General features: G+C 25.0%; 1 protein-coding gene across 4 annotated transcripts in view; it reads right to left on the reverse strand.

The window, feature by feature from the left end:
* Window positions 1-14,129, reverse strand: part of LOC129607894 (neuroligin-3) — a 160,086-nt gene extending 145,957 nt beyond the window's left edge. For all 4 annotated transcript variants that reach the window (XM_055519139.1, XM_055519138.1, XM_055519137.1 and 1 more), the window contains exon 1: window positions 12,096-14,129. In XM_055519139.1, the coding sequence (XP_055375114.1) occupies window positions 12,096-12,652 (557 nt within the window). In that variant the 5' untranslated portion in view covers window positions 12,653-14,129. The remainder of the gene's footprint in view (window positions 1-12,095) is intronic.
* Between the last annotated feature and the right edge of the window lie 4,275 nt (window positions 14,130-18,404).

Below are 18,404 nucleotides of genomic sequence, written 5' to 3' on the forward strand. Positions count from 1 at the left end.
TCTTCTACCATGCATACACATATTAAATACGTTGATAAATCCGCGTATATTATAAAATTTATGTGCATATTTTGTATTATTTTATTCTTGATTTTTACTCAAATTGTCCTCATATTAAAGAGTGTGTGTAAATGAAGTACACAACGTGAATTCCTTAAAAATATTTATAAAGGTGTACAACATATTAGGTACATAAGTATATATATAAGCTATATACATATGCATGTCATTGAAATATAGAGAGTGAGAAATTAGAATTGTTAACAAATTTAGACACTTTACTTGTAAGAAAGAAACAGAAGAAAACGAAAGCTAAGAACAAAATATAGAAGAGCTTATAAGGCTTTCCATTCATTTTTCCATATTTATTTTTGGTCTATAAATCTTTTAGTGGAATTTTGTTTAATTTTCTTCTTTGACTTTTTTTTTTTTCGTTTTTCAATTATGTTTTTTTTCATTCCTAAAGTAACTTAAGAATTTAGAGGTAATCTTAAAGGATATTAATGTTAGGTTCTTTTCTCAAATTTTATTATTGCCAGAAATACGAAAAAAAATATATACAATTATTAAGGTGTTTTAATAAATATAGTCTGCTGCATACCGAAAAATTTTTATAAATATTTTTTTGATCCTTTAAATTTGCTGTAAGAATTTTTAAAAATTGCTTTGTTGTTTAATTTATTAAAATTATTTTCCAGACGAAATTACACGCACGATTACCCTTTTCAAAATTTGCTAGTTTTAAAACTTTTCTGAGTAAATTTTGTAGCTTAAATCACTCTGTAATATAATCAAATTATATTATATGTATATAAATATTTTTAAGGCAATGATTGAGATGAACGATCTGCAGGACATAAAAAACAGTAAGCATCAAAATTCCGAAATTGATTAAAAATCGCTTCAATTTTGCTTATTTTTGATCAGAAGACAATTAAATCAAATTATTAAAGATTATTAATAATAATATTAACTAAATTCATATTGGGTTAGCAATTAAATAATATTTTATGCCTATATCAAATGGACACTGATTACGCTCACCGCTATGCGAATTACCTACTACTATCGAGAATTTATATTAATTGTCCTGAACCGATTACAGGTTTTTAACAGTACCATTCATTCAGACATAAATTTGCCAATATTTAAAGAATCGTCCAATTACCATATCGGAATTTGGTAAGTAACTTGCCAAAAATTTGAATATATTTTCATATTGTTTTAAATTTCCACAAAAAAAAAAAAACAAATTGAACGGGAAAATTATTCTTAAAATTCAAATTTAGTTATTTTTCAAATAAATTATTACATAATAATTGTTAAATTTCGGCAAAAGTATACTCATATATTCCACTTTTAAACAATATTTTAAAATTTTCTACAAATTTACATTTAATTGTAAATTTGTAAAAATTTCCGAATACTTAATGTAGGTATATACTTGAATTTTATTTTATATAACACTTCCGAATATTTTATTTAAGAATATTATATTTTATTTATATATATACATATATGTATGTATGTATATAATAATATTGCACTGAAAAAACAGATCACTATTTTCGTAGCCAAAAAACATAACTACAACTTTATATCTGAAGTTGCTAAAAATAATAACAAAGTTAACAATATTTCTACCTCCATATTAAATGCATATTTATTCTGCAGTGATGTACATAGCTGGTTTGTGACATGTAAAATGTAGCTAGATTTTATGACTATATTTTTAATTGACCTTCTGAGATTCTTCATGTGTACATGGCAGACAAAACATTTCTAAAATTACTGCGGAACATTGAAAATTTAGCTTAAAATTATGACTCTTTCTGCAATAGAACGTATTCAGTTACAACTCTCACTATTTGCTTGTGTAGTAATAAAAAATTGCTGTAATAGCTAAAACATATGCTGAATTTTTGGTCAGTTATATAGCTATCTTTTCCTATATGCAAAATCTAGAAAGAAAATGGTATATTAATTTTGAAGTATTATTTATTACAACAACTTGTTTCTCATTTTACTGAATTATCATGCGTAAGAAGTGTAGTTCAAATATTTCGATTGGAGTATACGCAAGGAGAAATTAAAAGTGAAAATTAAGGTGAAAAAAACAAATTTTAAATAAAAATTAAAGACCGTAAAAATGGATAATTTTTTAAAAAATATTTTGGAAGAATAGGGACTTAGCTCATTAAAACCTATTTTTGAAGGTAAGTAAATAAAATTTACAAATTTTAATTAAAAAAAACATATCATTAAAAGGATGGTGAAAATGAGTATGGAGTTATTAATTGAACATATATATGTATGTGTAAGATATATGTATATGTTCTTATATCAGTATTTTATTTTGGCTGTTGTGTTCATGTTTTTCTGCATCCTTACAAAAAAACATAGCTGCTTTGGCTATAATAAAATGTGTTAAAATTAGTTTATTAATATTGCAACATTACATGAGTAACTAACAATACTTCAGCTTTAATTACAGCTGAGACAATTATATTTTTTGTGATTCTGTAAAAACATGGCCGTAAAAGCCAAAATAAAATGCTGGTAATATATTCGATCATTACCATTTGTTCTTTTATCAAATTCTCGATATAAAATGTAACATTCTATTGTAGTGATAAACATGACAGCAATTGTTCAAATTGTTCCAAATACAAGTAAATGTAACAAAACATGCAGGTGAAAACAAATATTTCGTTGATTGAATCAAATTTCTTTATAAGTAATTAACTTAAAATGTATATTATGTTTCAGTATCCAACGCCATCAGCAGGAAGATTCGGAAAATTCTTACGCAACTGAAACCGTAGAAAGCGACAGTGTTACAATATCAAATTTTTTGTCAGCAAATAGTTGCAGTATAACTTTGCCCAATCAAGAACCTGTGTTCTTGCATGACACATCAATGTCATCTTTGTCAATTTTGGATTTATCAAGCTCAGCGTTTTGCGGAAAGGAAAACATAAACATAATTAAGCAAAACTCTCACTTAAATAGGTAATTCATATTTATAAGGATTATTATTTAAGAAAAGAATGAAAAATATTAAATAACCAAATAATTTGATTCTGTGAAATGTTTATTTTGTGTATTAATAAAAATTTAATAATAAACCAAAAGTTATTGTTATAGTTTCACTTCTTTTAGTTATAATAAATTTCAGAACAGTCCATTTTATTTAAGTAATAGAGCTATATTACATTGCTTTCATAAGGATAATTAATTGTAAAAGTAGTAAAAATTTAACTCTGTATATGCAAAAATCCCTAATTGAAACATACCTAATAGGTTGCTAAAAGAGCCACATTAGATTGCTATTAATGACTTAAATAATTGCTAATACAACAAAATTTTAATGCTGCATTTGCAATAATCCATAACTGCAGTATTCATGATATATAGGCATCAGAGCCAAATTACATTACCATAAATAAAATAAATACTTATAAGAATTGTAAAATTTTAATTATATAATTGCAAAATCACTAACTGTAACACTAATAATACATATCTGACAAAGTCAATTTACATATTCTTGAGTGAAATAAATAAGTGCGCAAACAATAAAATTTTATGCTGCATCGACAATAATAAATGGCTCTCAGTAATGAAAATGACTTGTATTTTTTAGCAGCATCAGATAAAAAAAATAGCAACTAATGTTAATAATTGAGTTCGATAAATAATGGCTGAAAATGCTATTTTTTCGCACTATCCCGATTTCTACCAGTTTTTATCACTAGGAGCATGCAAAACTATAGCAAATCTAGTAATATTTTTTTTTGAGTGTGCAATAGATTTTTTATTATTCTAATGTGTATTGTAAATTGTGGTATAAGAATATTGATTTTTCGATATGTATACACATAAAAACACAACTTGTCGAAATATAACATTATACTTATATTCTATTATATTTTGGGGTTAAAAATATTTTCATATAACAATTTAAAAATATCATAACATTTTCTCTGATGGAAAATTGTATTTTTTTTTTTTTCAAATTTTTTCAATGACTATACCTATAAGAACATAAGCATTTTTACAATATTAAAAATATTATTGCTTCATGTGCAACAACACTATACCCAATATAACAACAACAAAAAATTATATATACATATTTTAGAGTAGTGCACTTATGTATATTTTTTAAGTAAGAATATTTAAATACGAATAAACAATTCAAATAAAATAAAAAAAAATGTATAACAATTTAAATAAGGAAAAAACCATACCTACATTTCCTTTAAAAAAAAAAAATTTACATAATATAGTTTGTATGTTTAACTTGTATTACCAGGATATCCTGAAGTATTTTTGTGTACAAGGAAAATATGCAAATTAAATTTGACTTAATATCCGTTCATAAGTTTCATAAAAATTTTTTAAAAATTTTTTATTGTAAATTTTTTTTTATATATTGTAATAATTTACTTTATTTAAATAATAATGTATATTATAAGGAAATATAATTGTGTACATGTGTGTATATTTATATAATATGAATAATAAGTTTTAACTTTATTAAATCTACACAAATTTAAAAATAAAAAAGAAAATTAATTATCTGGATATAATAACAGTAAATCACCAATGGAATTTATTTACCAATAGAATTCTAAATTATATTAAAAAAAAAAATCAACAAAACTATATGAAATTGGTACATGGTTACATGCTGGAATATGATATTTTAGGTTTTTGATCCCTGATTTTACTCAATTCATTTATTGAGGTATGAAGTTTCTTATATATGCGCCTACAATGAAATTTTTTAATTCCTTATAAATAATAATTTCTTAAAATCAATTTTCAAAAAATCAATTCCATGATAATTAAAAAAAAAAAACCCACACATTTTGATTGTGGTAAAATTGATAACATATTGGCTATTTTATAATACATTGACCACAATATATAAGGATTTATGGTACTACTTACTGTTACGTTCTTGATATATGTTTAAAGAATCGTACACATTATAAATCTGTTGTAAAGTAGTACTCTTAATATTACCCATCTACGTACGCAATTATAAATTTATTGTGGTTTTATATACCTAAACATCACTTCTTTCTGAAATCAATATTATTATTAACGAATCCACAAATACCACATAATCGATTCGTAAGGAGCAATATTAAAATGATGCACAATACATACATACTTAATTCTACTATATATACCGCATTTAAAGTGACCAAAATCCTTTCTATATAGTGAAAAAAAAAATGATATTTTTAAGCAAAATTTAAGTGTTATTTAAGTAGTATTTAAATACTAATATTAAATACATTAACTTAAGGTTAATTAAAAATAATTCTATCTTAACTTTTCTTTCCTTTTAGACTAATTAAAAATATATTTTCATTAATGAAATGTGAAAAAACAAAGTGAGAGCAGAAAAGTTTCTTATTAAGTAATTTTTTTGTCATTAATTAAATTTGACGAAAAAATTAAATGTACTGAAACATTTTCATTTATTCAGACTGATTCTCAAAAAAAATTTTGACAAAATACGGAAAAATTACTTGAAAATTTTTTATTTCCTTTCTAATTTTTTATAATTTTTTTTTGTAGTTTTCTTTTCTGGTTCAAAGCAATTAAACTTGACATAAGGTGAAAAGTTGTTTTTGTTATTACAATTTTTAAAATAATTTTATATATGTATAACACTTATAATATAATACATAACATTATTATAATATACTATAATTATTACTCTACCATTTTATCTCGTTCAAGCATAATTTCCGGCGATGATAAGATGATTATGATGATAGGGTTACGGTTTTAATATTCATTTGTAAGAATTTTAATAAAACGTTACCATTAAGTACAATGTAAATGAGAAACAAAAAATTATTACATTGAAAATACAAAAGCGCGTCTGTTTTGAAAGATAGAATTTATCTTTTTTTTTCAACCTTGAATACAATGAATATTGCCAGGTCCTGCTTAACAACAACAATACCAAAATGTCAATGAACAAATTTTTTTTTTGTAATCTTCTGTTGTTTTCCAAATTACAAAAAAAAAAGTTATTAAAATTATTGCTTTTTATTTTTAAGTCAAGTAATATTAAAATTGTATCATATAATAATTTTCATGGAATTTAATGCGAATTTTCGTAACCGAAAAATTAAAGTACTTAAGTGAGATTCATGAATTGCAGGTACAAAATGTGATGGTTTTTATTTTTAAATGAATGAAGAAGTTCACATAAAGCAGAAGTTATGCGGTAAGTTTTTAAATTTTGAGAAAAGTGGGAATGAATTTGTTTTTTATATTCTCCAGTCCCCAGTAACTTACTGGGATCCCCAGTAACCTACTGCCAGTCGGAGTAGATATCGTAAAAAACAGAGATATCACTACTGGTATTGGACAAGTTCTGAAACATTGAGAAAGCCAAGTTCAAACCATCTGCATCTCCTGACAGTCAAAGCAGGACAGTCATACAGAATATGTATGGCTGTTTCCTTATCGTACTTCCAGAATCTACAAAAAAGAGAATCTAATCTGCGGAAGTGATATGTCACCGGACAATGCCCAGTAAAGGAACCAATGATAGCACGAACTCGGTTTCGATCCATCCCAAGTAGCTCCAAGAAGAATGCCAATGAGTAGAAAAGAAGGAACAGCAGTATTACTCCAACGAAAATCTGCTATTTAGTTAAAGCATTCTTCTACTAGAATAATGCTTTTATTAACATTCATATGGAATTTCTCAATATCTTTAAAGCACAATTTTAAATTATCGAAAATCTAAAAAGATTCAATTTTACAAAATTATGTAATTTAACAACCCCTGCATCTAAACCCTTTAATTATTCTCATTATACTTAAAAAGGACTATATATTATTTATATTTAAATACGATTACGTATTAATTAAACTTTTTATTCCTGTAATTATAATTGCAAAAATCTTTAAAAGATTCATAAAACAAATGAAAAATATAATGATACAAAGAATTTTTTTTAAAAAATTGGGATATTTTAATAAAGTATAACATATACCGTATTTACGTATACTACCTAAAAAAATATTATAAATATTGTATACATACATATGTAATAATAATAAGAAGTCGATAAGTTATATTATGGGCCTCTATGAAATTTACATTTTGCGAAAATGAATATTTTAAATTCAGATTATCCCAAATTTCGGTCAGTATGGCATAAGTTGCAAATTAATGTGGACCTTATGTGCCTTAAAGTGTTGTTAAATTAATAGTGACTCAGCCCAAATACCCTTATCAACTTTGAACAGGGCAGCTGTTTGAGGAGCCTATTGTTAACTTGCCAAATAATATAAACAGTTTTTATAATTTTATAAAACTAAAGCTTCATTTTGATTATAAATTTAAAAGAAACCATTTTAAAGGGTGGTGGCATCAATAATATAGAAATTTTCACTTTCTCTCCATGAATACTTAAAATATATTTTACAAATTAATAATTCATAGGTTTTTAGTTTTTATAATATTTTGTTTTTGAATGATAAAGCTGAATATATTCACAATTTATTTAAACTTAAACTTGACAATGTTATAAAATTTTTACTTACATTTTCAAAATCTTGAAATCATAATTTTATTGTCATTAATATTGTGAATTTAGAACTTCAGTGACACTACGTTAAATACAACACTTATTCGTAAATGTTATCGCAACTACAAAAAAAAAAAACTTGTAAAAAAAAACTTTTATAAGAATGTCAATTAACTTTCTAATTACATACACAAATATTATGTAACAGACATTTTCTCATTATAAACTTTCCCTTTTAATATTCATAAATGATATTTTTGAAGTAATAATATTGCATAATAGATTATTATAATAATGTTTAATTTGAATAAATATAAAACTTTATACAGGATAGTATATAACTATATAATGAATATTTTTGTATACGTATGTACATAACATACATACAAATGTTTACATAATTTATTTCATGACTATAGAAATCCAAGAATTTTATGTTTTGAATTCTAAGTACATAGTTTGTTCAGTATAACAATATTGTTCATATAATCTGACACTATATGTTATACTTGCTGCTGTAGTGCCGTGTATAGCATCCACACAAATTTGGATGTGAGTGAATAACGCCATTTAAATTTGAGTAAAAGCGTAATGTGTAAAAATACTGTAATTAAAATATAGAAAATATAATAACACAATAAAACTCTTATGCTTGTTAAAAATTTTTAGTAAATTAATTTAAATAAGCAAAGTAATCTGTTAAACTATAGAAGTTTTGAATTTCTGAGTGAATTTGTAAAGGACGGCATAAAAAACAAAAACTTGATATTTGTGGTAAAAGTTTTGTTTTATATAGAAACGGAGTTTTCACCCATCCCCCTATTCTAATACAGTTAGTCTTTCAACCTCTAATCGTTAAATTTTTTTGGACGGGTTATTTAGTTCAAAAGTTCTATTTGTGATATACTCGTAATTATTCATTTCATAAGTAAAGAAGTAACGGCAAATGTTACCTTATTGAAAAATTTGTCCCAACTGAGCTATTTCGGTGTCTGTCTTACCCAATATTAATGCTCTATTTGGCCGCGAACCCGTGTTTTTAAAATCTTAAAATGTTTAAAGGAAAACTGCCATTTTACAAACCATTGCTGAGTAATTATAAAACTATTTTATAAAAATTTTAATTATTTTGAATAATCGATTTCTCCTTCAGCTAAAATTTTATCAGATATTAATCATGCATTCATCCAGTTTTACCTCAGGTAATATACTCATTTGCTTTTTGTATTAATCAAAATCCAGAATCAATATAATAAATGTGTATATACTCTAACGTGCACGGAATATATATAGGTAAAATGAAGCAGGTGCACTTATATTACGTTTCATATTAAAAAATACAAGCAGAAATGTTTCAGTCGATTTTAACAAACTGAATTATACCCTACACCATTATGATCTGATTATAAGATCAAAACCTAGTGGCCCAGCTGCATGTGGGTGGATTGGCCGTATGCTGCAGGATAGGATTATTAAGTCAACCATAGCTGATCACACGTTCCATAGTTAATACCCTTCTGTGGTGAATCGTATTTACATCCGCTGGGACCACGATGAGGGGCTACGTTGATGATGTGGCCTTTCTCGTCTCAACCTAAGGGTTATGAAGGATTTATTCTAAGGCGGCGGGCTAAATATTAATTTAACCTTTATTGCCTTCATTGCCTTCACAAGATGTGATTGATGAACCCATTGTGTACTGCAGAGAGGTAGGTAATTGGGGGTAACCCTCAACAATCGCCTCTCACATATATAGGGTCATCGGAAGAGCAACAAGCGCCCTATCTACCGACAACGTGTGGGAATTTTGTTGACAAGACTCGGAGCATTAATCGTAGAGTAGCATTGTGGCTATATAATGTCCTTGCTAAGCCAATTGTCACCTATACGTCCGTGGTAGGATGCGGTGATTGTAGGGGGGGAATTCCTTTGCACATATCTCACTACATCTAACTAATGTATAGGGTATAAAAATATTTTTCGTCTTTTAATTTCTCATTTTTATAAAAGACACCAATTAAGTTAATATACATTTCCTTAATAAAATCTAAAGGATGGAAAAGGTATAAAGAGAAAGAAAGAACAATAACTTTTTTTTTTAATTAAAAATTAAAATTTACATTATCGTTGCTACAAAATTTCCTTTTCACTTACACCAGCATATAAAACTCAGACAATATTTTATTTTCCTATACACAGTCACAGAAAACTTTTACATATATAGTTGTTAGGTTAAAGAGTACAAAGTTACAAGTTAATATGTAACATGGAAATTTTGTCAGAGAAATTTTAAAGAAGATGATGAGGTAAAAGTTAACAACCATTATGGAAGTGAATTAAGTATGCATGCACAGGTATGCAATATTTTTATTTAGCTATAGGTACATGTACATAAAGCAAGCTTTGTATTAAACTGTGCTATTTCACATTGCTTAAGTAAACAAAATTTTCTGAATGATGCCACCAAAGGAATAGACAAATTTTCTAAACAGATTTTTTTTTCTGTTTCAAGCGCATTTCATTAAAAAAATGTTAAAAATAAATTCATATACTCGTACCGTGTATGCATAACCGGCATTTTGTGGTATGAATTTTTTTTGTTTATTGTAGCGTGACTTTTTATGTACATATTAATTTATTTTATAATAAAAAAAAGTGAAATATTATATTTTATAATATTTTTTTAATAAAAGAAATTTCATATTTATATTTCTTCTCTAATTGCCACCTTTATTTTGTTTTTATGCTTATTGCTTATATGATATGTATAAATGAAGTTTATTCATAAGCTCGTATACATATATACATAGCATTGCTGCAAAGCATTAAACGTTATTATGCACACGATATTATAAAAGAATGTTATTGTACTCTTGGAGTAATAATTTGTATACAGGTATACAAATAAAAATGTGGGATGAATTACCGCGGGGATGTATGGAGGGAGAAGGAATTCAAAATTAAAATAACTACCTGATTTGTTGTTATACGTACACATGTATGTCCTATGGTAATATTAAATTTAATATAAAAAAACATTAAATAATAAAATTATTATAATGGTATAAGAGGAATGAATTATTAACAATATTGTGATACCAGAATATTCAAGAAACGCGGAATAAATTGTAAACAAAATCCATTTTTGAAAAAAATTACCTGCATATTTTGGTACAAAGTATATTTGAGTTTTTATAAATTGTTGCTTGTAATATAATCTAAATTTAATATGTTAATTATTACTTCTTGCTTTTTAAATAAAAATTTGAAATTTTGTTTCAGAAAATAGCTTAATCAGCATTCCGCCATTTACAATACTACAAGAGTGATTTGAAGGCAAGTTGTCTCACTTTTCTAACTCTCGCAATCTAACTTAAAATAATTATTTCTAATAGACGTCTCAAATAAACCTCGAAAACAAAAATGAAGCTCAGCTTACTATTCAAAAGAAAAAAATATAAATTCATGAGAATAATAATTGTTAGGTTGAACGTTGAACTAAAAATACGAGTAAAATAGAATTTATACTGTTAAGTCAAACAAATTCAAAATAACTTAAACTTCTTCTACGAGTCTTTTCGATTACTTTACCTTCAGTGCTGCATAGTTTATTGAACTTTCTATTGTATTGAAATATACAAAATAGAAATGTTGAAAAAATTATATACAGGGTGATTCGTAACTAGTGTTAATTACTACCGGGCTGATCCTTAGAATTACTCTGGAGAGTTTAAAATTAAAGGATAAATAAAATTATATTGAAAAAAATTCTGACTGACAATAATATTAAAAACAACTTCGAAACTGTTGAAATTAGAGCAATTTTTTCTGCAGACTTACTGTTTTCGAGTAATAGCTATACTTAAACATAAAATTTTGATAAAAACTGTTATACTTGTATAACATTATATCTCTTAAGTATCCACTTCATAAGATTTTTGTACTTCTTATTTACTTAATTAACAATTCTAATTTTACCATTAAAACAAAAAAATTTACAATTTTATAATGTATAAAAATTGCTGGGTATTTATTATACACCCTGTGTACAGGAAATAACTAACAATTCACACATTATATCAATGGTACAACAATTCAGTCTTTACTAAAAATATTCATATAACGGTAAAATATATTTTTTTAAATTGTATTATAACTATACCGTTACTATATTATTGTCTTCCTACATTTATAACCACATTTTTTCAATATATCAACAAACATACATAATTTATGTACATATGTAATTTCTCTAATATAACAGTAATTTAAAATACAAAAATACTTAATAGTTATAAACCTCACTAAACATAATTTTCATGAAATATTGTAAAAGTGTTAAAAACACAACCCTTGCATATATTTTTACATTTTGTTTATATAATATTTATGAACTCTTTTTTAAAACTAAAAAAATTTATATAATATTTGTGTTATACTGTGTATACTCGTATCATATACATATACTTATATATGTACATACAATATATAAATAATTTAAAAATAAAAATTACTTCTTACCTGTCAGCTTTTTTAACACCAGACCATATTGCACCAGTTACCGGTGGCATAAAACGTAATTTACGTATTGGTGGTGATGCATATGGTATACCTTTATATGCTTCAACTGGATCTAAATGACGTCCTTCTAATTGAACTATAACACCCGAAACTGCACCATATTTTGTATGTACAATACGTGACGATAATGTCGGTGGTAATTGCTCATTATTTTTATTATTATTATTGTTATTATTGCTATTACTATTTAATCCTGATGATGAAGATGATGATGTTGATGATGATGACGATAGTAACGATGATGATGATAATGATCCAGACGATAATGATGATGATGATGGTATATATGCAACCGAACTACTATATGTATTACCATTTATATTTATATTACCATTATTATTATTATTATTATTATTATTTATATTAATATTATCATTACCACCATTATTTAAATTTAAACCTATACCACCACTACTGCCACCTCCAACATCGATGCATAGTAAAAGAAATATTATGCTAACGAGTAAATGAGGTGAATATAATCTTACTATTAACATTATATGAATTTCAAAAAAAAAAAAAAAAAAACGAAAAATGTGAAATATTGTAATTTATAATTTTTTTTTTCTTTTTGTATTTTTCCTCTACAGAAGGAATTTAAATTCTTTCTGTTCTTCTATGTGCTTGTATTTTTATTTGTATATATATATATATTTATATTTAATATTTTTTAATGAAATTTCACGCTATTTATTATATAATAATTTTGCTGTACAAAATTGTGGTGTATTGTGGTGTATTTAATTGTTTTGTTTAAAATAGTTTTTGTTTTTCCTTTTCTATTTCAAGATGTGGACTTAAATTTCAACGTGGAAAATCCTTTTATTTTCCTCCTTTTAATTTTTTTTTTAATATACAATATGTAATTGTTGTACTTTTTTTATTTATTATATTATTGCTCTCGCATTTCTACTACAACTGCAAGCACATAGGTACTTTACTTAATTTTGTATATTGTGCACTTAGTTGTGTGTATGCAACACAAACATACATGTATAGGTTCAAAATATATATGTAACTCTATTTGCCGTAAAATTTCTTGGTTCTCTTTTTGTGTTTTTGTTTTTATTTTTTTAGTTTTATTTTTAATTATCTCGGTGTTTCTTTTGTTAACAACTGAACAGGGTATTTGCGAGAAATACAAAAATCAGGTTAAGGACTGTAATTCTTTCTCTTTCTTATTTTCTCTCTATATTCCGTTTTCATTTCATTATTTTGTTTTTCTAATTGTTGTTTTGATTTTATAATCCTTAAATATGTATGTATCTATTTATATATTTTATTGCTTCTTGTGTATATTTAAACGCACATATGTAATGCAATACAAAAATTCCTTATTTTTCAATTTATTTGAATTCTTTCGTTTTTTGTAATTTGCCCAGTGATGGTTAACGTTGGTTTCATTTTCTTTTTTCTTTTACAATTTATAGTGCACAACACATTCATATATGCATATAATGTTGATATATATATTATTATGATATTTCATGATAAAATACGATGTTATCCATTGAGTTGTTTTCAACTAACTGTAATGTATGTTGGTTTCCAAAGTGACGTATAGAAATTCAAGAACAAGAAATATTATAGTAGAAAAATTATTTTTTTCTTTTTCGAAATATTTTCTCTTAAATTGTAATAAATTGCAATTTTAATACTAATGAAGTTCTAAGAAAAAAAAAATATTCTATATTAATATATTTATATATATAGTTGGGTGATGAAACTCTGTGGAAGGTCCTGTTCTTGTTATAATGTAATATTAATGGTATTTTTATTATTTATTTTAATATTATCATTTTTGTTTATATTTTTATCGCCATTTTTATAATAATTGTAATCATTTATTTCAGTATTTTTATGATTTTCACTATAATTGTTATTATTTAACTTAATATTTTCATTGACACTTATGTTAATAATAGATTTTTCTTGAAATATTTTAATATACGATGTAATAATAGCCATTTTCTTTATACTCTGTAAATAGAGAAAGAGAAACGATAAAAATGAATTAGTAAACATTCTAATTTGTTGTTAATGTAATAGATATTACATTGTATATAAAAATAAATAATTTATTTAAATTAATTTTCAATATAGTGTATAAAAACCTACATAGCTTCATAATAAAATAGTTTTATGATAAAGAATAAGAAAAAATCCATGTTATAGAAGGCGAACAAAATTTTATTTAAATTTAATACAGTTTACTTGATTCACCTCTATTTATAATATTCACCATACAACATTTAAATTACTATGAATAGATAACATTTATAAAATGCAAATATAAGTAATTGCATCTCTTGTTATTTTTTATTATACGAAAAAAAATTATTTTAAATACGTTCCATAGTCATTATTTTCACTACACTGCAATATTATATGATTCGTGTACTAAAACCAAAATGTCGATTGAAATTTAAAAAAAAAATTATGTTGAAAAATTGAGATATAAAAGAAGAATACTTTGCTAGAGTGGTTGTTAGTTTCGTAGACTGTACGTAAGTAACAATTTTCAGAAAACTTTTACAATAATATTATTTGCGCTGCTCTTCGAGAATTTTTCGTGTAATATACACGATTGATACACTAAATTTTATTTGAAGTTCACTTTTAAAATTGTTCGGTCTCTACAGTCTTTATACAAGCAATTTCGAGGAGGAAGGTATCCTAACAAAAGACATAGATTACCCTAATGTGAAATTTTTCACTCAAATTTTCAAATATGAGTGAAAATTTAGAATCGATTTTAGAGTAAAATTTTTTGAGTGAAATTTTCAAATATGAGTGAAAATTTAGAATCGATTTTAGAGTAAAATTTTTTGAGTGAAGTACATGTGTTTGTAAAAAATCTTTAAGTAATTTTGAGATTTTTCCAGAAAAACGCTCATTCTCAAGTAATTTCGAAACCTTTCAGGAAAGTACACATTATTAAGTAATTTTCTGAATGGCTTTCACATGTTGTTTACTTTACTAAAAACTCAGTTTTGAGTAATTTTTTGAGAGATTTGAATTTGAATTAAGCGGGCCATCCAAAAGACTAGCGTCAAATTATTTGATTGGCAGCGTCAAAAAGTCAATAAGATTTCGCTATTAGATTGCATTTAATTTAGGGGCCATAACTTTATAGACTTCTGCAGTTGTATTATTATTTTTAGTTATGTCAGTGGAATGTAAAAAGAACATACAGATAAAGAAAAAAAGCACGTCTTTTTTAATTTTTTAATTAAAAAATAATAAATGAATAAATCTGTTATTTCTTTTGTTCTTTTCATCTTTTATACTTCTTTGAAAATAAACACACATAAAATATTCATGATTTATGCTGAATAAATTCATTTCTCTTCATTTTATTTTTATTAAATTTAGTATATATACATATGTAAGTATATATGAAATCGCAGTATAAAAAACTGTATATATATATATAGATTAAAACATATACACATACATATATATTTAAAATATTACTTTAAAATCCTCTATTAAAGCACTACGCTTCTTTATTAAAGAAATCCTTTAAAAATTGTGATGAGTTTTGGAACATCATTCATCCTGTATGTTTCATATAATTTTTTGGAAAAATATGACAGACATGTATTGTTAAATATTATGTAGGCTCATCATACGTACATACAACACATATTGTAATAATTTAAATTTTTAATATTTTTCGAATTATGACATCGCAAAATAAAATGGTCAAAGGATTTTTTTATAAAACAAAAAAAAAAAATATAATATGTGTGTGTGTATGTGAAAATTAATTTTTTTTTCTTCGAACTTTCATTATTTAAAATTTGAAAGGAAAGAGAAAAAAAACAGTAATTGGAAAAATATTTAGTTTTGAAAAATTCTAACAAAAAAAAATTCAAAATGAGCTTTGCAAAAAAATAAAAATTAAATTTAACACACATTTTCTTGGGATTTTAATGGTTTTCTGAATGTAAAAAATTTGAGATAATGTTACTTTTGAAATTTTTTAATTCTCTAAAAAAAATAATTGAAAAACAAATGGAATTTTAATTTTTTTCTATATGGTAGTTTAAAACTGCCTTTTTCATTCAAATTGAAACTTCATGTTGAAGATGGACGGCGACTGATTAAGAGCAGACTTCAAGAACATAACTGAGGGTTTAATGGAGGTAACAAATTTCCGACCAATATTGCAATGTAAAACAACTCCAGACCTTATTTCTTTTGTTTTTACAAAAAGTGCATTTTTCAAGTGAAAAGATTTTGCATAAAGTGTCCCCACTTTATGCAAAATCCTTTCAATTTTGTAAGAGAAAGTGATGATATTGAAATATTTTAAAATTCATTTTCAAAATCAATATTTTGCATCAACAAAATGAAAATTTTCAAATCAAAATCATTATAAAAGTTGTTTGATCACATACTACCATAAAAATTCAATCAATTTTCCTATAAACATCAATAAATTTTCATTTTCATATTGTAAATATTCCGTTGTGGATTCACTTTTGTAGATTAAGTACACAATAATAATTATTTCAGTTATAAACTTTGCTTCCAACTTTAATTACAATTTCCGATATTGAATTGCTATAGATCTTAAATTTATAAATTTCAAATAAAACTCTATATGAGTTTCATAAGAATCTGTAATTACGGTAATAATCAAAAATTTAATAATTTAACTTTACACATGTGTATATTGTGTAATATCTTAGTTAAAAGTATATGTTGCTGTATGTTATCAATAAAGTATATAATTCATAAGCACACTCATTTTACTTTGACAATAATTTTATTCAACATTTTCAATTTATTCAGCATATTCTAATTCTATAATAATTCTGATTTAGTCTAATTCTGATAGGCTATATGATAATTGTACGCTATATAATATTTAAAGTTGTCTGATGCTATAGTACAGCTAGGTGTATTTGAAGAATATATTTTTCATTAGTGTTGCATGAATTCCTAAAGACAGCCTTAAAAATTCAGCAAAGAAATCAATATTCATTTACATAAGTACAGGGCATATACTCGGAAATTTTTTTCCAATATCCTTAACAGTATTGTTCATAAGCAATATTGAATTTTTAATACATAAGTTCAGATAAAATAATAATTATTATTACATTATCATTTTATAATAAAATTACCCTACATACCTAATTTTCTTGTTATAAATTATTGTATATCTATATACGTGTAGGTAATGTTAAGATAATGTAAAAACCAAAGATTATTATCTATTATTATTGGTAAATTTTAAATTCTAGCAACGATAGAATGAAAATTTATTTTACATTATTCTTTAAATAGAACACAATGATCACAATATCTATACGTAAAATAGTTATGGTTCATATTTACTACCATCTATATGGTGTTATACGATATTATACACTAATGAGATGGTGCATTTAGTAATTTGCTATATAGTAATTGCATAATATTGTAGTGAAATAGTGGTAAAACGATGAAAGGAAATTAACTATGTGTAGATAAACTGAATTTTTAATGCTAGATTTTGGATGTTCTTTTATTATAATTTTTGGTTTCAAAATAATAATTTTCAATTTTTTTTTTTCATTTCTCAGAAAATGTGAAATAAATAGAAGAATTGAATTTTCTTTTTTTTTTTGTTTCGTTTTTGATTTTCCTTTTGGGTAAAATTAAAAAGTAAATATTTTGAAAACTAAAAACTATCCTTAATAAAAAGGATTTACGCTAATGTAATATTTTGCTAATGGTTATTTTTGTGGCAAAGCAGAAGATGTTGATTGTTAAAATAATATTTGCAGAGGAAATCAATAAAAAGTTTTAAAAGTTTATGAATTCAAATGAAAAACGACAGAGTGAAATAAAATAAGTATAGAAAAATCAACAGTTTCAATTATGAAATTTATGTTTGGTGCATGAATTATTTGTGAAAGAAAATTTAATTTCAAGGCTTTTGTATGGTAAAACTGCAACGCGACCAAGTGAACAAAGTGGATCTATTATGCCCCCTCTTTCAACAATCACATCCAATCATATCATAGCTCTACCGAGTCCTATCTTTTGTTGCGGTTATGTAATCACTAAGAGACTCCATTCTTCGCTTACTTTTGGATCAACGTCCTACACTCACCAAGAATTCTCCTCCATTTCCCCACGGAATATGCAAATACCCTCCCCTTCCAGACAGAAACCTTCGTATGAGACCCACTTCGACCCTAAGTGGATCTATTGTTCATCACGTCTAAAGCGCTCACTCGAGATCTATAA

Source organism: Condylostylus longicornis, unplaced genomic scaffold (genome assembly GCF_029603195.1).
Source record: "Condylostylus longicornis isolate FDR11 unplaced genomic scaffold, ASM2960319v2 ptg000030l, whole genome shotgun sequence".
In the NCBI taxonomy this organism is placed as follows: domain Eukaryota; kingdom Metazoa; phylum Arthropoda; class Insecta; order Diptera; family Dolichopodidae; genus Condylostylus; species Condylostylus longicornis.